The 23,528-nt window shown below is 33.8% G+C and overlaps 2 protein-coding genes across 8 annotated transcripts in view; one reads left to right on the top strand and one right to left on the bottom strand.

The window, feature by feature from the left end:
- The window catches only part of LOC307174951 (uncharacterized protein), a 592,470-nt gene that overhangs the window by 1,648 nt on the left and 567,294 nt on the right, over positions 1-23,528 (bottom strand). The gene's annotated exons all lie outside the window — the stretch shown is intronic.
- The window catches only part of PCDH15 (protocadherin related 15), a 1,372,333-nt gene that overhangs the window by 1,307,250 nt on the left and 41,555 nt on the right, over positions 1-23,528 (top strand). For all 7 annotated transcript variants that reach the window (XM_079899577.1, XM_079899579.1, XM_079899582.1 and 4 more), the window contains 3 exons: positions 3,252-3,467; positions 13,215-13,303; positions 20,815-20,991. In XM_079899577.1, coding sequence (XP_079755703.1) covers positions 3,252-3,467; positions 13,215-13,303; positions 20,815-20,991 — 482 coding nt within the window. The remainder of the gene's footprint in view (positions 1-3,251; positions 3,468-13,214; positions 13,304-20,814; positions 20,992-23,528) is intronic.

Genomic DNA, 23,528 nt, shown 5'->3' with positions numbered 1-23,528 from the left:
TTAAATTGATCATAAGTAGAGTACCTACTGGAATTTTTATCACTCATGTTTTAACTTGTTAGTTTCAACTATACTTGGGAGACAGGGGGTAGATTTGAAAGACTGCTAATGGTTCTGGCAACTATCCTCATGTGTGTTTTCTGAAATAAGATCTTTTCAGATTCCAAAGAGGATCAAACCTACTCAAAGATTAAAAATTTAAAGTGGAGTCATTACTAACAACATACATATGACAGTAAAGTTTTATATATTTGAAAAAAAAAAACCACAAAAGAAGCAGACTCACAGATATAGAGGACAATCCAGTGGTTACCAGTGGAAAGAGGGAAGGGGAGAGGGGCAATATAGGAGTAGGAGAAAAAAAAAAAGTGGTTATAATGGGATTATATAAAATCATCTGTGTGAAAGTTTTGAAAATTGTAAAACACTATAGAATTTAAGAAATCTTTCATTCAATTAAAAAAAAAAAGGTCCAGTAAACATGATTTTTTTAAACCCTGTATCTCATTTTTGACAATTTGCTACTAAGGTACTAGGGAAAATCATTTAAAAAAGATATTTCTGAGTTACCCAAACTTTTGTATTAAATGATTATTTGTTTCAGGAAAAGTATATTTAAAAACACCTTAATCTGTTAAGGTAAAATATGGCACTTTGTGGTTATAATAATTTAATAAATTAGGAATAGAGCAAAGTGAAATTACTTGTTTATTGAAATGGAAGTTAATCAGTAAGAACTGTGCAAAGAGGCTTAATATACCAAGCAATCATGATGATTTTTCTTTAACTGCCTTTTCTTTTCTAAATGTGATTATGTTGTGTTACAGGGTTTATTTTAAAATATTGAGGTTTACAATCTTACAACACAAAATTGAGTAGAAGAAGTCATACAGGAAACAGACCATGTATTGTGATTCCATCAATATAAAGTTTAAAAATAAGCATAACTAATCAATGGTGTTAGAAATCAGGATAGTGGTTTCTCTGGCGAACTGGGTATGGCTGGAAGGACATGATGGACGTTCTGGGTTGGTGGTAATGTTTGATTTCTTGATGCAGGTGCTGGTCCATTGGATGTGTATATTTTGCAAATTTTTATTGAGCTGTGTATTTATGATTTGTACATTTTTGTGCCAGTTTCTTATACCTCAATAAAGTTTGCATTAATGGTAAAATGTTTATTTCAGGGGAAATACCTATGTTAATCATAAGTGAAAGGATAATATTCAGCCTAATCTTTGACTGATTCAGCATGTCTTAAATTTGCTCACAGTATATGAAAGAAATGTCTTTGATTACTTAATTCAAACTGATTTTAATTTTAGTTGGGAATGTGCTTTTTATTTCTTATTTTATACTTTATTAAATGAATAAAAACCTGGATTCAAAGCTTAAAAATAAACACTTTGATAACTATTTTTCTTTCTTTTTTTTCTCTTTAGTGATAATGTGACCTATGTTGGAATCTAATTACTGTTCCTCTAATGCAAAAACTAAGCTCTGCCATTATGTAAAACATACGGAGCATTTAGAGAGATGAGCTGGTAGCTCGAGCTTGTCCTATTCTAAAGCTGAGAATTTTAACTTACGAATTTCAAGAAATATTTTATCCTGAAGCAAAATATCTGGATTTCTTTTACTTTAAGTTACCTTGTCTAACAGATAAATTTATCCTGAAATGTTTTAAATGGTTAAGCACATATATAGGATTTAAAGCTAGAGATTCAAACTTATGCTGAATCTCAACACACATTTGCTATTATTTACTATTATTGTCATTATTTGTAGCCCAACTTTACCACTTACTTTATAGTCTTTGGCTATTTACATTTAATAAAAAATTCACATTTCACTGCCTTGGTCATATTAGCCTCATTTCAAGTGTTCAGTGGTCATATGTGGCTAGTGACCACTGCATTGGACAGAGGACATGTAGAGTATTTCCATCATTGCAGAAAATTCTATTGGACGGCACTAATTTATGTAACTAGAATAATATATTCCTCAGAGAATTTTAGTTTTGTTGAACAAAATTATTTTTGTAGAATTATTAGCATTGTAATGGTAAATCATAAATGCTTGATATCTGATATTTAACAATAATATTTAATAAAATAAGAATAACCAGATAATAAAAATAGTAATTATAATAATTAAAATATAAATGTTACCCATCTAGTATCATGAATAAAGTTACATAGCCTTGTATAAATTCACTAAAACTATCTCATCCACCATTCCACTTTCAAATATTTCACTGTGACATAATTCTCAAATTGGCATTCTGAAAAATTTCCCTGAAGTAGAAACCATAGAGCCAGGCTAATATTATTATGCTCACAGCTTTATTTTTAAAAAAGTATTCTAAGCAACTATTTCTTTTAAAATTCTAAATGTGAAGAAACTTCAACATGTAGAACATAAGTACCTACAACCAGGAAAAAAAATTGGTTAATCAGGATACAAGCTAATGAAAAAGGAAGCTGGATTGGTATTCTAACCCTCTCTAATTTTGATATGGCACTAACTAATTAGGATATCTTCATATATATATCTAGATTTAGGGCTTCCCTGGTGGCACAGTGGTTGAGAGTCCACCTGCCGATGCAGGGGACACGGGTTCGTGCCCTGGTCCGGGAAGATCCCACATGCCGCGGAGCGGCTGGGCCCGTGAGCCATGGCTGCTGAGCCTGCGCGTCCAGAGCCTGTGCTCCACAACGGGAGAGGCCACAACAGTGAGACGCCTGCGTACCACAAAAAAAAAAAAAAATAGATTTATTGTTTAAAAGATCTGAACACTGTCCTGTTGTCATTTGAGATATTTTAATACATTATTTTTTTCCCTTTAGGAAGTAGGTTAGATCAAAAGCACAATCACATGCTATGCCTATTACACAAGACAATGTTTAGGTAAACAGTTTCATCCTTACACCATTTTGGATCTCAGCCCAGAGTTGAACCCATGAAACATGCCAATCAAAACACTTGGTTCATCAGCTGGACTGAGTTAGTGTCTCTGTCCCTTGTATTCACAGTTTAATAGTCATTATCCTCTCATAATAGCCATTCAACCCTGTGTACACAAAGTCTATAAATCTATATAACAGCATCTAGAAAAATATAACCTTAGGAGGGCTTTATTGTGTTATTATTACACAAGAAATACAAACTGTCTTACAAACATAAATAAGCCCTTTAACAAAGGTTATTTTTTTCCTGCTTATTTATAACCTGTGTTTTTTCCCTCCTAGGCTACTGATAAAGATACCGGCAATTATAGTGCCATGGCATACAGACTCATAATACCACCAATTAAAGAGGGAAAAGAAGGATTCGTGGTGGAAACATACACAGGGCTTATCAAAACGGCTATGCTCTTCCATAATATGAGGAGGTCTTACTTCAAGTTTCAAGTCATTGCAACTGACGACTATGGGAAGGGCCTAAGTGGCAAAGCAGATGTTCTTGTGAGTAGATAAAACTTCAGATAGGTGGGCACATGCAAGTACTAACCAGGGGTCAGTGTTTTAATTCCTAGAACTTTTAAATGTTTGAAATAGGTCTTCCAAAACATGAATGTGATTAATTTTCATCCAGGTTGTTAATATGTATAGTTTAGAATATTAAAAAATACTTGATGGGTTGTTTTTTTTTTCTGACATTTTGGAAATGTACCATATCGTTTTTAAACATGACTGTGACAGCAATGTCTTAAGCACTGGTTTTCTGTTTGGTCTACAGATCTCAATTTTAATATAAAGTTGGCTGGAGCTACTTAAAATTTTAAAATGCTTCACAGAGTTGTGCTGTAGAAATTAAAATGTATGAAATTTTTATTACTGTTTACTTTTAGGCCTTTTGTAATTAAGAAAACAAAAGGAAATGTATTAGAGCAAATTCATGATCCAGCAGAGGTGACTTCCTTGTTTTACCAAAATCCCCACTGATGACATTGGTGATCCTTGACAGAGTTATATTTGGCTTCAGTCAATAATATCACTTTTCTACTCTGACTTTTTCTTAGGCTGTATACAAGGTCAGTGGTGGGTCATTACCAAGGGCAGTCTGATATTGGCATTTATTCAAAATACTCAACACCAAAGCATTTATCCTATGGAATTGCTACCAACTTTGGAAGTGTGGATTATTTAGACTTTTTTCTGATGAAATTAGTAAAAGTTATAATTATCATTACTATTGGAAATACTTGTCACATAAAGACAAAATCAAGTATAATTTTTCTTTTGCTGTTTATACCTTACTAAATCTTCAGTCTTCACTGTTCTCCTAATCTAGTTATCAGGACAATATTAACCATCAAATAGATGCAGACTCAATCAAATTTTTCTTAGGTAATGGTGAAGACCAATCACCATAATTGTGGTGGAAATGAAGACCAGAGCACTCTTTACATTTATAACAGTAAAGCTGCAATAGAATAAACAAAGGCCAGTCTAAGCCAAAACGCTTTTGACATAGAAGATATTAAGGTTGGCATAGATTTTCTGATTTAAATAAGATCTGTAAACCTTATATAAAATAATGTTGTCATTTCTCTTCCTGTTATTTAAGATACGCACATTGTGGTCTTTAAGGCAACATAATAAGGATACTACACTATATAATTAAAATATTATATAATTAAAATATTACAATAACATGAACAAAACATAACTATAGGTTATATATGTAATATGTACATAAGCAATGTGAAGTTTATAGATTTCTCATTTGGACTCTAAACTATTGTGAGGAAATTTAAAAGTATATCTTTAAAATTATCCAAAATATATTTAGAAAGATAAAATTTAAGGTAAACATAATGTGATATATTTATTAACCACAATATGTATATGAGGAACCCTTCCTAGCAAAATGATATTTATTATAAAATCAGAAATCCTTTCAATCAAGAGAAGGGAGACGTAGAGAAATAAGATTTAAGCAGAGGGAACAACACATGCCAGAACCAAGAAGGAAGGGAAATCATGACAGTTCTGAATGACTGATAGATATTTACTCAGCTTGGGAGAGTGAGGAAGAGAAAGTGAATGAGAGACAGGGCTGGAGATGGAAGTAGGTGGTCCATATATCAATAAAAGATGTAGCCCATATTAAAAATATTAGAACTTTTTCTTAAAATAATGGGAAATCGTTGAAAAATTTTTAGTAAAGGTGAGTGAAGATATGATTTTTAATTTAGATAAAACTTTCTTACTTAATGCAAATCTGCTTTTCCCCTGAGGCTGCTACTTCTGCTGCTGCCTTCTCAAGCAGTAGCTTTTGTTTGTATTCTTTTCTGTTTTTGTTTGTCACAGACTTCGTACTATCCACTGCTGGAGTAGGATCCTCAATGTACAGCATCACTGCTTCTAGACCCTCCTTCCTAGGAATCAGCCTTGATTTTCATCATCTGACTGTCACTCGCGGCCTCACTTTATTGCTGGGATCTCCCAAGCCTTGGGTCAATCCCCAACATATCTCAATGAGTTCCCCTCCTGAGTTACTGTTACTTTCTCCAACAATCCTCCAGTCCTAAGTTTGAGCAATTTCATTATATGCAGAGATGATTCTTCCAATATCCTGAACTCACAATCTCTTGAATGCCCTTCCTCCAATGGCTTTACTCTCCATCCTACTGCAACCACTTAAAACGTGAGTTATTTTTGCCATTACCACTTACGGCACCCCCTCTGTAACCTCCATTTCAAACCTCCCATTCTTTGACCATAATACTAGGTGTGTTCAGCTAACTGCAGCACTCTTCTACCTCCACCAAGACCTTCAGTCTACTTCCTGTTTAGCCTACTATGTTTTCATTTTCCCTCTACCCCTCATGTTTTTCTCTTTCCTGCTTGCCAGATTTATAGTACATTATTAATTATTACAAGCACTCAATCACATAAAAATGCAACTTCCTTGCCCTCTTTCCCTACATCACACTCACTTGGAAAAAACATAACTCTTGTTAATTCCAGCTTTCTCCTTTCTCCAGACCTATATCCATGCTGGATGCCTGCAAAAACATGTACAATTATATAGTTAGTCTTACTTTAAATTGATGATGAAAGCCCCCAAGTGAGCTCTTACATTGTCCAGTAACCACATTGTATTTCCTGGTCCATTCATATTCCTTCTCTCCTAGAAGAGCTTCTCTCTCACAATCCTCCAACGCTTCCTCATCCTCACAATTGCCTAATTAACTGGCATCCTATTTCACTGAAAGATAAAGAATTTAGAAAGATACTTCTACAACTCCTGCCACTAAATCCGCCTACTTACCAGTATTTTCACCAGCATTCTATGCCTTATTTCCTGTTTGTTTAGATGAATTCTCTATGCTTTTTTTTTTTTTTTTGGCTGCATTGGGTCTTCGTTGCTGCGTGTGGGCTTTCTCTAGTTGTGGCGAGCGGGGGCTACTCTTCACTGCGGTGCGCAGGATTCTCATTGTGGTGGCTTCTTTTGTTGCAGAGCATGGGCTCTAGGCACGTGGGTTTCAGTAGTTGTGGCACGCAGGCTCAATAGTGGTGTCTCGCAAGCTCTAGAGCGCAGACTCAGTAGCTGTGGCGCACAGGCTTAGTTGGTCCGCGGCATGTGGGATCTTCCAGGACCAGGACTCGAACCCTTGTCCCCTGCACTGGCAGGCGGATTCTTAACCACTGCGCCACCAGGGAAGCCCAATTCTCTATGCTTTTATCTGGAGCCATTACTTCCACATGTGCAACAGATCCAATTCTGCTCACCAGCGCTAGGACACTGTTTCAGCAACTCTCCTACTTCTTTTATACATTATCAGTAACAATAGCCCCTCTTTATTTGATTATTCCCATAACTGTGCTATTTTTCCTAGCTTCAAAAATTATAAAAAAAAAAACCCTCTTGACCTATATCTCGTTCCAGCTACCACTCCATTTCTATGTTCCTCTTTCCAGAAAAATTCATTGTTAGTGCCAACTCTAATTTCTCACCATCTAATCTCTTAAACCCTCTTGAACCAAAATTCCTCTCCCAACACTCACCCAGAATTGCTTATGTCAGCATCATCAATAGCTTTCACTTATTAAATGCACTGGTAATTTCAGTCTTCATCTTATTTGAACCATCAGCAACACTTGATTGATTATTACCTTTCCTAGGCTTTCAGGCCACCATGCTCTTATTTTTCTCTTCCCTCACTGTTCATTCCTTCTCAACCTCTTTTGCTGGTTCATTTTCTGCTCCTGACATTTTAGTCAATGTTCCGTAGGGCTTGGACGTTAATTCTCTTTTCTATCTGCACTCACTGACTCAGTAAACTCATTCAGTCCAACAACTTTAAAATATCGTCTATAGGGCTTCCCTGGTAGCGCAGTGGTTGAGAATCTGCCTGCCAATGCAGGGGACACGGGTTCGTGCCCCGGTCCGGGAAGATCCCACATGCCACGGAGCGGCTGGGCCCGTGAGCCATGGCCGCTGAGCCTGCGCGTCCGGAGCCTGTGCTCCGCAACAGGAGAGGCCACAACAGTGAGAGGACCGCGCACTGCAAAAAAAAAAAAATATATATATATATATATATATATATATATATCGTCTATATATTAGAAAATGTCAAATTTATATCTTCACCCCAAAGCTCATTCCTGAACAGCAAATTCAAATGTCCAAGTGTACATGCAGTGTTACATTGAATATCTACTAAAGATCTATTTATGTTTCCTAAGCTGAACTCCTCTCCCTCATCACATCTCTCCCACCTATAATCTTCCCAGTTTCACTTGATGACCAAATGAACTTTGAATTCTTTAGGCTAAAAATTTCTTAATTCCTTTCTCTACTCAACCACACATTTAATTCCTCAGTAAATAATGTTGTGTATATATATGTACTATAAGATACATATGCTACATATGTGTGTTATCGGCACATTTTCCAAAAGTTCTGTTACAATTTGGTTGAACAATCATCATAACTCACCTGTGTCATTGTGCAAACTCACTAACTTGCTCTCATGCTTCCACGCTTGCCCTGCTAAAGTCTGGTTTTAATATAGCAAGTAAAGTGATATCTTAAAATGTAATTCAGGTCCTGTTATTTCTCTGCTCAGAACTTTCTAATACCACCCCAGTTCTTTCAGAGAAATTACTTAGATCATTATAGAAGACTATGAGACCCTTGGTAATCTGGCCTCCAATGATCCGTTTTCTACTCTTCTCCCTCTAACTCCTTCAAACCCAATAATATTGGCCAATTTGCTTTTCCTCAAATAGCCAGAAATGCTCTCACTTTAGAGATTTTGCAATGGCTCTACCTAGAATGCTTTTCCCCCAAACGTGTTCAGGACTAGCTCTCTTATCTCTTCTAAGTATTTGCAAGAGTGTATTTCACAGTGAAGCCTACTCTCACCATCCTAGTTAATATTGCAACATACTGTGTCATTTTACATCGCTTTATTGCTTTCTTTTTTCAAAAGACTTATCATATTCATGGATTTTCCTCAGAAAAACTCCATGAGGACATGTTATTTATTTATTTATTTATTTATTTATTTAACTCCCTGATGTTATCTCAAGCACCTAGAATAATTCCTTTTAGTGAGTACTAAATGCCTATGAGTTCAGTGAGTGAATGGCCCCTCTCTTACAATACAGGTTAGCAGTTCTCAAAGTGTGGTCCATGAAAACCTGAGGGTCCCCCAAATCATTTCAGGGCCCATGAGATCAAAACTCTTTTAATAAGGATACTAGGACATGATTTGCCTTTTTACCATGTTGCATTTGCTCTGCTGCTGCCATTGTATGCTTCATAGCCATACATAAACAGAAAAAAAGAAAGCCTGTTTCAACTAAGAATGCCCTTACTAACGCAGTAAAACATTAATTTTAACCAATGTCTACTCTTGACTAAATACTTTTTCAATATTTTCTGTAATGAAATAGGAAGTAGGTATAAAGCACTTCTGGTGTGTATGGAAGTATCATGGTTGTCTGAGAGAAAAGCTCTATGCAAGTTGAATTAGCTGCTTTTTTCAAGGAATAGCTTTTTATTTGAAAAAATAACTTAGAGATAAAATACGGTTATTCAGACTTGAATATTTGATAGGCATTTACACAAAAATGAATAAGGTGAGACTGTCAATTCAAGGAAAACAACTGACAGTATTTATTGTTAATGATGACATTCAAGCCTTCAAGCACAAATTAGAATATTGGGAAGCATGTATTCACTACTGTGAACTTGACAGCTTCCCCATTACTCAAAGACTTTTCTGATGAGATCAGTGGTCATATTAAAGAATTTGATTTTTTTTCTTGATATTGTGTAATGAAATGTGTCAACATTTGAAAAATCTGCAATATTCAGTGAACCAATATTTTCCAAATGACCAATGCAAGATGTTAAAAAAAATTCAAAGATAAAAAATCCATTCAAAGTGCAAGACAGATAAATGTATTTTAATGTAACTGAACATGGTTTTAGATTTCACATTGAAACTCACCTTGAAGAAGCTTCCACTTGAGTTTTGGTGGAGTATTGAAGAAAATATACACAATTATCTTTAAAAAGTTCTTAAGATACCTCTTCTTTTCAAGAAAAGTGAGGTGGCACCAGAGACAGGAGAGATATTGTCCAGTCCAAGCAGTAAATTGTGTGGGTCTCTATTCACTGTATAATATGTTAGCTCTGTGGCTTCCGAGCACTTGAAATGTGGCTAGGTTGCATTTAGATGTACTGTGTAAAATACACACTGGACTTCAAAGACTTAACATGAAAAAAAAAAAGTAAAAAGTCTCCTTAATAAGTTGTTTTAGATTGATTACATGTTGGAATGATAATATATTGAGTTAAATGTATTATTGAATTAATTTCACTAGTTTTTATCTTTCTATTGTGATTACCAGAAAATTGAAAATTATGTATCTGACATGTTTTTGTGTCTCACATTATATTTCTATTGGACTGCCTATCTAAACTATATGAGAATGAATAGAAAAAAGGAGAGTTATAAGAGGTTTATGAGAAAGAATTAAAAGGATTTAGAAGTAATTATGTAAATTGATAACCTCTGTTTTTGGAATTATGTGCTGCACAAATGTTACTTTTCTTTTTTCCTTTTGACAATACCTAGTAATTTTAATCCATTACAAAGATCAATCCCAAAAATGATAAAAATAATTTTTTGGAAAAACTTTCATTAGTAATTAAGGCATAAAGAATTAAGTGAAGCAACTTTAAAGTAGAATTTTTTAAGTGTTTAGTATAATAAACTGATGTGTATTTCTGAAAGTATTTGCATAAAGGCTATACTAGAAAAGTAACATAAATAAAGTCTAGTAATCTTAAACATATAAATATCTTTGCTATAGATGGTATAAGAAACCAATGATTCAGGGACATATAATATTTTTGAAAGATCAAAATTTAAGCTATAATAGCTTATTGTCTTCATAGTTAAACTATGTACCTTCTACATGAATAATATGTCAATACTTTAAGGAGATTTTTAAATTTTAAATTAACTATAGGTAAATCTAAGAAAACTACTTTTGTAGTTAAATGCAGTCTGAGTTTTGTATCTTATCAGAATTAGAAATACATTATTGTTTTAAGAGTACAAAAGCATGTTTTCAAAATAATTAAGTTCAGAAGATATTTTTGATAAATTGTAAGCTTAATATGTATATATTCCAGAGGACCTTAAATATTAATTCATTTTGTTTAACAAATTAAAAATTCCTTTTGAAGTAATTTATCCTTCTGAATAAAGAGAAAGTACTAACAGTCCTTTAAAGGCAAATGATAGAGTTACTTATATCTGCAAGGCCAAATTTTGCTTCCAAATAGAGTCCCTAGCACTTGAATTGATTGCATTCCAACAGTTTACTTGTAAATCAACTTCCAAAACTCAGAACTTATGTACACAAGGGGAAATTTTACCATTTCCCTGCACCAAATATAACTAACATTCTAGTTTTTCGTTGTTCTAAAATTAGTGAAAATCTAACAGCTGTGTGTAATAAATCCCTGGGTGTTTGTCTTGGTAGGCTGATTGTGTAACAGAAAACTCTAAAATTTCAGTGGTTTAAACTAACAAGTTTTATTTTTCTTTCACATGACACAACAATGAGAGCATATATGGTTGGGTAGTGTTCTTGACAGCTCTCTTGCAAATGTTTCTGTGCCCTTCTCTATGGCCTCTTTATTCAGATAGAGATTGGGAAAGAAATGGGAAGTTCACTCATGAGGCAGATTTAAGAATATTTATTTCTTCCTTTCCACTAACTTTCCATTGGTCAAAACTCCACCATAAGGTTCCACTAAACTCCAGAGGAAGTTGAGAAATCTACTCTTGTTGAGAAAACAGTCCATGATTACTATTTGTTCCAGGCTGTTTGCTTTTGAGCAGAATTTTTTTTTTTACCTTTCCTGGTCCAATGATGAAAGGAAGGGAAAAAAAGATAAGGAAGGAAGGAAGAAAAGAAAGAAGAAAGAGAGCAAAGGAAGGAAGAAAGGAAACACATTTGCACAAATCTCATATATATTTTTCTAGAGATTTTTACCATGTATTTTTACTACTAAAAACTAAAACAAAAAACAGAAAACAAAACAAAAAAACAAAAAACCTTATATGTAATTTCTGTCTGTTTTTTTATTCAGGACCGATACAAAAAGATAAAAAGACAAAATTACAGAAAATCTGTGATAATCCCTAATTCTAATGAACTTAGATTTTTTTTATGTGTGTGGAGACACAATCAAGATTCATGTACATGTTTAAGGGAAATTTAAACATTTGATCCCAGATGCCTGTAATGAGTTAGGGATACAGGATTGGAACTGCCAATGTTAGCGATTTGCTCACAGGTGATAATAAGATAGACACCTGGCTAGTGGGCAGACATGAATTATTAGGCCCACAAAATGGTTTGAAAGATTTCAAATTAGTTGTAAATATTTCACATAGTATTTCTTTTCCTAAAAAATGGAAAACCCCAGGAAATCTGCACCTGTTTTCCCACATGGCAACATTCATTAGAGATGAGTGGTAGCTGACCTCTTCAGAGGAGTTGTATGCTCTCTGATTTGAGAGACTTCCAGTTCTCCCTATTATTTCATACTTTTGGCTACTTCACTCATTTAGGTTACCTGCCTGGTCCCTGAAAACATTTGAGTTTGTGACTCCTGATAGGGCATCTATGGGCAAGTATATTTGCAGCCTATATCAAAAATATATATAAACATGAAGTTATTCCCTAGTATAAATTATATTCAGATATATGGTGCTAAATATACCTAATCCAGAGTATCCAGTTCATGGTCCTGGTGTATATGCATTTACACAATTTTAATTGTGTAATGTATGTGCAGCACAGTGTATGATTTGACTTTACAGTTTTTACATCTGTATTGGGTAATAGTAAAGATCACATATTCTGGAGATTATGCTTATTTGGGCCCAGGTTATTAATGGCTCTTTGTTTTATTAGTTTTCATATTAAAAAATTGGAATGATAGTCATAACTACCTGATACGGTGATTTATAGAATTACATGAGTGCTAATTCCTGTAGAGCATTGAGAAAAACAGTAAATGATACATTGTAAGCAGAGAATAAATGCTATGGTTTTTATTCCATTTTTCTAAATAAGAACATAGAATGGACTCTAAATGTTACATGAAAGAATGGATTCATAAACAGCTGTTAAATTAGTTCATCTTGGCCCTCTCTGTAAGTTTGTATGTATATATCTCTTTATCTACACAAACATAAAGTTGGCTAAAGCAGACATGAATTCTGTATGTGGTGATTTCATGGAATGAATTATTCTAACTATCCATATCCCAGATTCTTAGTCACAATGAATAAATGCTCTCTTAGGATTTATAAAATCTAAAAGCTGGGTTTTCCATTTTTCTGAGTGTTCTTAAATAACCCAATTAAAGAAACATACAAAACCACCTTCGTTTATGCTTTTGTAAAAGCCAAGAAAACAAACGCAAAACCAACAACAGTCGAAATCACTTAGGGTTCTATAACTTCTAAGTAAACAATTAGTCTGTCATTCTCAACCTGCTTCAACATACCTAGTAGAGATTGTGTAGCTAGAAATATCATTTATTCCTAAATTTATAAATGGGAAACCACTATGCATAGTAGGGAAGGAAAGATGTTAATTTTTGATTATAGAAATGCTAATGAGTAAAAGCCAAATGAATTCTGTTTTTTCTTCTTTCAGGTCTCTGTGGTCAATCAGCTGGATATGCAAGTCATTGTTTCGAATGTACCCCCTACTCTAGTGGAAAGAAGGATAGAAGAGCTTACAGAGTAATGGTTTTTCTTTACTTATATGTTTATTTTCATATGGCTATAGTTTTTATTGAATTAAGTCATTTTAATAATTATAGTGTTCAGACTAAACATATATTTTATAATACCTTCTTAAAAACAATTTAGCTCACTCTTTTCTTGAAATAGGTAGCTTCATTTGGAATATGTGAAGATTCTAAGAGTACGTTCAAATAGGAATGAAAATTAGATGTGAGAAGATCTTATTATTCAGAATGCTTTGACTGATGGGTCAACATAAACTCAAAATGCTGCATATAACAAATAAATCATAACTTAATTATTTGAGTATATGTCTTGATTTTGTGGCCCCAGATTCTTGAAAAAGCTCATTACCTCAGTAATCCAGCTAGTCTGGGGAATGCTATTTCTCAAAGTGATGTATCTAGATGGCTAAAGCTTATTCTTTTAAAAACTAAGATTGCTAATTTTAAACAACATATATTTAAATTATTCTAAAATATATGTCATTCCCCTCTGCCTTTTGAACAGTGTGTACACTGTACATGGCTGAATATGTTATTGTTGACAAATTGTGATTATGAATTCACAGTTGTCTAATATTCTAAATGTTATCAAGGATTATTAAAATGTCTTTACTATTTCACTCTTAACTACCCTAACCTAGCCTTCCGTCATTTAATAATTTTATAGTTGTATTTGTTAGTTATCCCTTGTCTTCTGTTGAGTTCATGTTGACAGATGTCAATTACTGTCAATTTGTCTCTTTTGAGCAAAATATCTTACACTTCCAAGTTGCCAGAAGAAGCTTCAGATAGTCATACAGCTAACCTTTTAGTAATTATGTGTGAAATAAAATACAATAAGCACTGATTAAGGCATGAGAGACTCTCCTGTAATAAAAGCATATGTGCTTTGCAACCATTACTTGTTAGTTTCACAAAATTTAACCTATGGGTGTCACATAAAATGTCCTATGAAAGAGGTGATTATCAACATTTAAGTGTAGAATAGCAATCACAGTGTCTTGTTTACTTCTGCAAAAGTGGTTTACACATGCTTAACCTTTATTAAAATAATAGCTGATTACACCTGAAAAAAGTTAGAATTATGCCTGTCTCTTAGCTGCTTTAATGTCATCTATTGAGGCAGGCTTTTCTGATTACCCTATCCAAAATAGATGACACTCTTCTCAACCTCTAAGCCTTTGTTCTGCTTTTGTTCAAAGCATTATTTAATGTTTATATTTATATCAATTTAACATAAGCTTCATAAGGATAGGAAATCTACTTTTCACTACCATAATCCCAGTTATATAGTAAGCATTTGATGCATTTTACTGAATGAAAATGTTATACAAGCAAAATCATGATGCCCTTTTCTTCATATTGAGACAAAATTTATAAAAACTGGAAAAAATGGCAATGTAAAAGTATAATTTCATAGCAATTATATGATTTATTCCTCTTACATGGATATGAAGATATGAAAGAGAAAAATCAGGCATCTTTCAAGTCTTGAGAGAAATATATCACTGTGAAAGGAGCTTTGACTTCATATAATACTGGTTTTGAAACATGAGCTTCGGCAAATAATTTAATCTGCCCCAGACTCATTTTCACCACTTGTTGACCAGATAAAACTGTCATAGAACTGTTGTGAGAACTAAATAATATAAGCCATCTAGGACGATGGAAATTGTGAACATTCAATGAATAATAGATATCCTATACAAATGAGGTTAGTGATCCAAAGTCAGTAGGGTAAGGCAGAGAGATGCCAGAGTTTTTGCATGTTCTATTAAAAGAGCATAGTTTAGTAATGGAGCTCAGACTATGGATTCAAATAAACAAGTTTGAATCCTATTATAGCTGTGTGACCTCTGAGAAAGATATTTAACACTTAGGACCACATTTTCTCATCTTGAAAACTGGAATAAGGATGTCAATCTTGTGTTGCTTTTGATAGAATTAAACATAAATTTGCTAGTGCAGTAAGCACAGCAGGCACATGCCAGATTCCCTTTTATAGTTTTTTTTTTTTTTTTTTTTTTACAATCTGTGTTAATTTAGAGATTCTTAAGCACAACAACTTTGGATCTCTTTTTAAAAAAAGAGGCTTTATTTTTCAGAGCACTTTTATGTTCATAGGAAAATAGAGTAGAAGATACAGAGAATACCCATATACTTCTTTCCCCCACACATATAGCTTCCCTCACTATCCACATCTTACACCAGAGTAGTGCATTTGTTATAATCAACAAACCTAGTTCGACACGTCATAATCATCCCAAATCCATAATTTGCATAGGGTTCACTCTTGGTGTTGTACATTCTGTGGTTTGGACTAATGTATAAAGACATGTATCTATCACTGTAGTATCATACAGAATAGATTCACTGCTCTAAAAAATCCTCCATGCTCCACCTATTCAAACCTCCCTTCCCCACTAACCCCCAGAAATCAGTGATCTTTTTACTATATCCATAGTTTTAGCTTTTCCAGAACATAATACCCTTGGAATCATATAGTATGTAGTCATTATGATTGCTTTTTGAAAGCTACTTTAGTAGATGGAAGTAGAGATAAAGACTGTTAGATCTAATCCAGCACCATGAAGCCCAAAACGCTCATTCTCAGTGTCTTGGGGTGGCCAGGAGGGGATGGGAAGGGCATAATGAAAACATACATATAGCCAAGGTAGACAGCAGAGTACCAATCTATTAATTAAAAATAGGAATGGGATAGGGAGGATGGGAGGGAGACGCAAGAGGGAGGAGATATGGGGATATACGTATATGTATAGCTGATTCACTTTGTTATAAAGCAGAAAGTAACACACCATTGTAAAGCAATTAAACTCTAATAAAGATGTTAAAAATATATATAGGAATTTATTGTTCCAGTGACCAGAGTAACGAACACATTCATTTCCTGTAGACGTTCTTAGATGACAAATCACATCATCATCAAAGCCATGTTCTGTATTTCCTATGAGACTTAACCCTATCTTAAGAAGGGGAAACTTGAACTGCATATGATCATCACTTTTATTTTTTCCTTTAGGTAGGCCCATATATGAGGCCATATATGAGGCCAGATCATAATCCAAAGCTTTTTTGATAAGAAAAAAATCAGTACAAATTGGGAGAGTTGATGAAAGAAAAAATTCATGACCTAATATATCCATTTCACAATGGGGAAGGTTTTTCAGAAGGGGTCAGTATCCTTTGATAGCTAAGAGCACAGTGCCTGGAAAACAGAATGCTCAAAGAGTAAATGTTAGCTGCTATAGGAATGCTAATAATTACTTCCCACTCCCTTGGAACTGGCTGAAATGGCTCTACTGAACAAAATTTTTATTACTTTGTTTTTTAATGCTTATAGAATTAACCAGTGACCCTTTGCAATGAAACACATCTCTTTTTAATTATATTAATGTATTCAGCAAATTCCCCCATAATGCGAAGCTATGCCCCTTACAAGTGGCCTCACATGTTTATGTTTTGAAGAATTTTAGGTTGACCTTAGCATGTATCTCTTTGTGAGCCTTGTTTTTCTCTTACAAATTCTTGAGATTGAGTAGAAATAGCTGTGAGGATAAAGTTAAGGAGACCTTATTATAACCTAGAAATGATTGGCAGTAATGTCTAAAGAAGCTAAGAAATGTTTGCATTTTGTGTCTTCTTCCTTTCTCTTTCCACTTCACCATGAAGCCCAGATAAAGAAGTTTGGGATTCTAAAATTTAAATCCTTAAAAATCTATGGAAATGGCATTTTCAAAAATATAAATAAAAGAGTTTAGAAATATTGTGTTATAGTATGAATCAGAATTGATAACTTAGATCTTGGAGTTGATCAAATGCTTCTCTTACTTTCTAAATACAATATGGAAATTCAGTGAAATCAGGACTTTATTGATGTAGTTATTGCTTTGGTTTGGAAGAGTCTATTTCCTAGAATATTTACATAGCATATGAAAGTGTAATTAATTTATAGCTCCTGGAATTAAGGTTCCAAACATACTTTAGAAATCTAGCCAAAATGTGTATTTCTGGGATAAGAATGATAAAGTCTCTTGGGAAGAAAACCTATGAAACAGTAAAAAATAAGTGCCAGCACTTACATTGTCTTAAATCTGCATAATAAAGACTTGGTGTTGAGGGGAAGGGTGAAGTTGAAAGGTAAATCAATCAACACATTATCTTTGATCATTTTTACCTACCCTTTGCTTTAGAGTTGAGGAGCTCAGGGAACTTTCTATAAAGGGATATATTAATAGTTTAGTAAGTATAAATTTAAAAATAATATTTTTACTTTTAATAATGTTATTTAAATTTTGTTACTTCATTAAGTTAATTCTTTTTATTATAATATTTAAATGTTAACAATAATTAGTAATTTATATAGCAAAATCCTTTTGCAAATAAAACTTTATTTCCAAAAAGAGGTAGTAGGCTGGATTTAGCCTGAGGGCTCTAAGTTAGCAACTCCTAATTTTAGAGCATTATACTTTGTAGAGAGAAAAAGTTACAATGCAATATCTATTCTATTCAAACTCCTATAGGAAAACACATTGGGGAACATCTTGTGTGAAATTCCCAAGTAATATATATTAATATTTTTTTTCCTAGGAAGGCTGTTCCTTTTGAATTCAGAGGACCTAGGCTCAAGCCCTGGCCCACCAGTGACTAGGAGGTCTCGGGCCAGGAAATTAAACTTTTTGATTCCTAATATCCATATCTTAAAGCTGGCAATTTAGTCATTAAAAAAAGGATAGGGCTTCCCTGGTGGCGCAGTGGTTGAGAGTCCACCTGCCAATGCAGGGGACACGGGTTCGTGCCCGGTCCGGGAGGATCCCACATGCCGCGGAGTGGCTGGGCCCGTGAGCCATGGCCGCTGAGCCTGTGCGTCCGGAGCCTGTGCTCCGCAACGGGAGAGGCCACGGCAGTGAGAGGCCCGCGTACCGCAAAAAAAAAAAAAAAAAAAGGATAGTTCCTGGTTGTAAGCACTGTAGATTTAACAGTGAACTAAAGCAAAGTCCCTGTTCCCATGATGCTTACATTCTGTTGGGGGAAAACAGCAAATAGAATAAGAATAATAAATTAATTTATAATGTGATGCTAAGTAGTGATAACTATGATAAAGACAAATAAAAGTAACAATATAAAAATATGAAAGAGAAGTACTATTTCATATAGGATGATTGAGGAAAACCTTTCTAATAAGGTGAAAGCTGAGCAGAAACCTGAGAAAAGTGAGGGAGAAAGTCATGGGTCTGTGGTGATGTGGGGAGGGTTAGGGGTGGAGGGAGTTATCCCAGAAAGAGGACACCACAGATATGAAAATCAAGATTAAGGGGCATACTGGTCATATCAAGATATAGATGTCAAGGTAGGGAATGAGTTATATAGGATCTCATAGGCCACTTGAAGGATTTAACATTTTACTTATAGAAAATTTATAGAAAATCCTTATAACTGTCCAATATAGTAGCCACTAGTTCCATGTGGTTATCGAGTGCTTGAAAAGTGACAGTTCCAAATGAGAGGTGCTGTAAGTGTAAAATACACACCAGATTTCAAAGACTTAGTACAAAAAAGAAAGTAAAATATCTCCTTAATATTTTTATATGGATTACATACTGAAATGATCATTTTTGGATAGATTTAGTTAAATAAATATATTAAATTAATCTCACCATTTTTATTTTTAATTTTCTAATGTGGCTACAAAAAATTTGAATTTACATGTGTAACTTGCATTGTATTTCTTTTGGGCAGCATTGCTTTAAATGTTTAACTTGCATTGCTTTAAATGTTCTAGCTTAAGTTTTAAAAGATCGTTGAGTGGGAGATCAGGAGACAAGTTACGAGTCTAGAGCAGTAGTCCAGGAGAGAGATCAATGTGGCTTGGACTGGTGGTAGGTATGGATATAGGAAGGGGTTAAGTTAAGGGTATAATTTTGAAGGTACAACCTACCGAATTTGTTATGGATTGGATGTATGAGAAAAGGTAAGAAACAATAATGACTCCTAGGTGTTGGGTCTGAGCAAATAAAATAAAAATAATATTTGCCATACTTGGACACTGAAGAATTTGATAAAATTATACATGGCGAAAGTAATGGTGTGTTCTTAGAGAGGATTGATTTTATTTAGCAATAGTTGATTCACATCCATAAAGACCCCAGATGTCAGCTTGCACTCTCACCATCGCCCTGATGGTTTCCCAACTTGGTGATGGATTAAAACTCCATTATCTATTACCCACAGTCACTTTTTTAGCCCTACATTAATATTATTCTCTTTTGTCTCATTTATTCCATGTGAACTGAGTATATTATATGTATCAGGTATGGTGCTGATATCAAACCAATGAAAATCTGTTAAAAAATATAAGCCCAGCTGGGACATATGAAGTATATTATTGAATTGAAAGTTTTGTTGTGTAGTTTTTCTTATCTGCTGTATGCTAAATAGAATTGCTATAAATGTTTCCAATCACATGCCAATTTTGTTCAAGTATCCTTCACACAAAGATGTAGTTGAAGTTGAAGAGGTTATCAACAGAGAATGACCATAAATGACCTAATTTTATCAGATAGTAAAGCACAGACATTTCAATAGCACAGCTTTGGAAAGTAACATTTTCTGTAATAGGCGTATAATAGCTGTAAAATAAATTGAAACCAGTGATAAAATAAAATATAAACTTGAAATAAAATGAAATCCTACTTGTTAATATTCAAGGTATAAGTTATGATTCTTTTTAAAAAAGGTAAGTGTAATTTGGTTTTATTCAAAGTCTACGTGATTCATCTTTGTGACACAAAAGGGATGCATCTACTGTTTTTCTGAAATACTTAGTTTGGAACTTTATTTTGATAGAGAACGAAGTAACTTCCTGCCTTTCCAGGAAGAAATACTTACTTTCAACTAATTATGTTATAAGAAGTCATAGTTTTTTTACAAAATTAAGATAGCCCAGAATACAATATTTTTATCTTAACCTGTTAAACCTGACAAAGCAAAATATCTCTACATTCTCACTGCTATAATGCTGTAAGGGTCTTTACACTCTTAGGGAAAAAAAGGTATCCTACTGTTGCACCTTGACATATCACAAAATCTGGTGGAAAGTGTAATTTATAACGCCAACCATATGAACTCAAGAGTTCTAAGACCCCATGGTTCCCATAAAGCATAGACAGTTTTATTTGTACAACATAGTTGGCATTTCTCATGAGCCATGTGAAAGCTCAAATGGTATCATAAATTTTAAAAGTCCAGACTTAAATATGACATGGTTGATGACCTCTTTCTACCTTATTCAGCTTCTAGCATCATTGGGAGTTAAACACTCTAAATATATAGAGAACTTTTTTCAAGAGTTCATATTCAGTAACCATTAACAAAAACCAGGCTGTCATCATTTTTAATTTACTAAATGTCATTTCAGGTTGAAGGTGATTTTTTTCCTCAGCGAGCCTGTCAGAATGTCATGTTTGTGCTTCGTTTGATTTACAGGATTTTGGATCGCTATGTTCAGGAGCAAATTCCTGGTTCCAAGGTTGTGGTAGAGAATGTTGGAGCTCGCCGGCATGGCGATGCCTTTTCTCTAGAAGATTACACAAAGTGTGACTTGACTGTCTATGCAATCGACCCCCAAACCAACAGAGCCATCGACAGACATGAGCTTTTTAAGTGAGTATTTTTATTGTCTGTAACAGCTTTTTGGTTACAGTATCACCCATAGATAATCCTGATTTAAGGATATAAGTAAATAGTTTAAAACCCATCAGATTTTTCTTGAAAGTGAAGTGTAATCAAAACAAAAGAAAAAAAATCTAAGAAACAATACCTAGGGTACTCACGCCTAGAATTTTTAAGTCTAAGTATGAGATAAAGTGACTTCGGGGGATCTGTTCTCCTTGAGATGTCTGAGGATCCATTATGCTTTAGAGCAAGAAGCAGTTCACCGAGATCACCTTGCATCGGCTTCCACTCTTGCTCCAAGACCCTGCTCTTTGAGAGGAAAGCACAGATCCCTTCTTAAAGTGGCAAGTTGCCTGCAATGATGTCAGTAGGCTTGAATTTTAAGAACAAGCCTAGCTCTCTTCACGGTCTTATTGAATAGGCAAAAATTAACATCTGATTTTTCCCTTGACTTGGGGGTAGAGAACAGAGGAGATAATCACTTCCACCGAAGTCCATGTGACATTTCTTCCAGGTATGAATTTGAATATTTGAGTTTTAAATCCTTTAAAAATAAGGAATATACAAAATCTTAAACAAAACCCTGCTACATATTCTCCTTTGGAAATTATTCTAGAACAGCTTTAGTTGTTGTTGTTAGTTTCTCCTTTACTCTAGTGACATCTAGTGTCCAAAAGATTATTGGCATGTAATTCTTACCTAAAAACATGTTTTGTAGTAAAAATACATATTGATATATAATCATATATATATATTCTGAATATTCAGAGATGTGTGTATATATATACACATAATCTCCAAAATCCATTATTTCAGAATTTAGTTTTTCTATGTCTCTCTATATAATAAACATCATGCAAATAAATATATGCATATACAAATTTACATGCATATATCCATATATGGGTGCATGTTTTTATTTAGTAAACATCTATTTACCCATTTATTTATTAAAACTCATAAATTCTGAATTTAGTTTTACTTTATATCTGTTCATCAACAAAATTTCACTACTATTTTAGCAGCAATGAAAGTGATTTAGTATCAACTTAATTTCTTAAAAAGCCATAGTTATTAAGTATTAATAATTAAGTATGTATAATTAATTTATGGGTGATATGCAAGAGAGTATATTAATCACTATGAAGAAATACAGATTACTGAAGCAATGGCTTCTTCTCAGGTTTTAGACTCACCATCCAAACGAAGGAGCATTTAGGTCTACTAAGACAATAATTACTTTATTAATTTAAAAAATTATTTAGAAATATACATTAAAAGTAATTTTTATATTCTTTCGATTGTCACTATTAACATTTATTTAAATCTATCTGCATTCTTTTTTTAAAATTTATTTATTTATTTTTGGCTATGTTGGGTCTTCGTTGCTGCACACGGGCTTTCTCTAATTGTGTCGATGGGCTTCTCATTGCGGTGGCTTCTCTTGTTGCGGAGCACGGGCTCTAGGCACATAGGCTTCAGTAGTTGTGGCACGCAGGCTCTGTAGTTGTGGCTCACGGGCTCTAGAGTGCAGGTTCAGTAGTTGTGGCACACAGCTTAGTTGCTCTGCGGTATGTGGGTATTCCCGGACCAGGGCTCAAACCCCGTGTCCCCTGCATTGGCAGGCAGATTCTTAACCACTGCGCCACCAGGGAAGCCCTGCATTCTTTTTTATATACACTGGTTTTATTTTAAAATATGATGATAGATTGTTCAAATTTAAGGTGCTTTCCTAAATTTAAAAATATCTATTTTCTTTAGGCTGACAGCCTGGCTCTAAAGAGTAAAATAATGGTGATTATAATTTGAATTGTACTTGTAAATATTTTAGAGATAAAAGATTTGGAAACTGAAGCCAATTTGGTTTCAACTGACACTGTGAAGTACAAGATAAACATTCTTCATTCTATTAAGTTTTCCAAAACCTAGATTATATTGTGAAAAGTAGAGTTCTAAATTCAACTAAATAACTATTATAGCCAAGAAAAAAGGAAAAAAAAATAGAATAACTATAAATTTTAAAAAATTATATTGAGGAGAGGATGGAATAGCCATGAAGTATTAAAAATTTTGCCTTAGCGGTCTTCACCTTGAACTGTTAGCTGAGAACACTGGTCTAATTTAAACCCTAGAATTGTTCTTTGAAATATTTTGTAATGAGATTATATAGATATATTTCAAAATGCAACGTTGATATGCATAGATATTATTATCAGATACTATTACCTATTCTGAAGTCATAAAAGTTTTTGTATATTTAGTTTTAACACTGAACAAATGTACTAGAACATTGATTGTTGCCTAATGCCCAGACCAGTGGAAATAGGATTATCCTCTCAATTTCTCCTTATGCTAAAATCTAAGCTTCTGAGGCTGTTAGAATTTTTAGGGCAAAGATTTAGAAACAAAAAAGATACTTCCTCCAAGGAGTTCACTAAGATATTTAAAAATTGATTTAACAATATCAAAAAAATTTTAAAACTTTATAAGTGCATAGAGAAGACTGGAATGGCTTTACAACTCAT

The sequence above is a fragment of the Stenella coeruleoalba genome (assembly GCF_951394435.1).
Source record: "Stenella coeruleoalba genome assembly, chromosome: 16".
NCBI lineage: Eukaryota > Metazoa > Chordata > Mammalia > Artiodactyla > Delphinidae > Stenella > Stenella coeruleoalba.
This window is presented reverse-complemented; position numbering and strand designations above follow the sequence as displayed.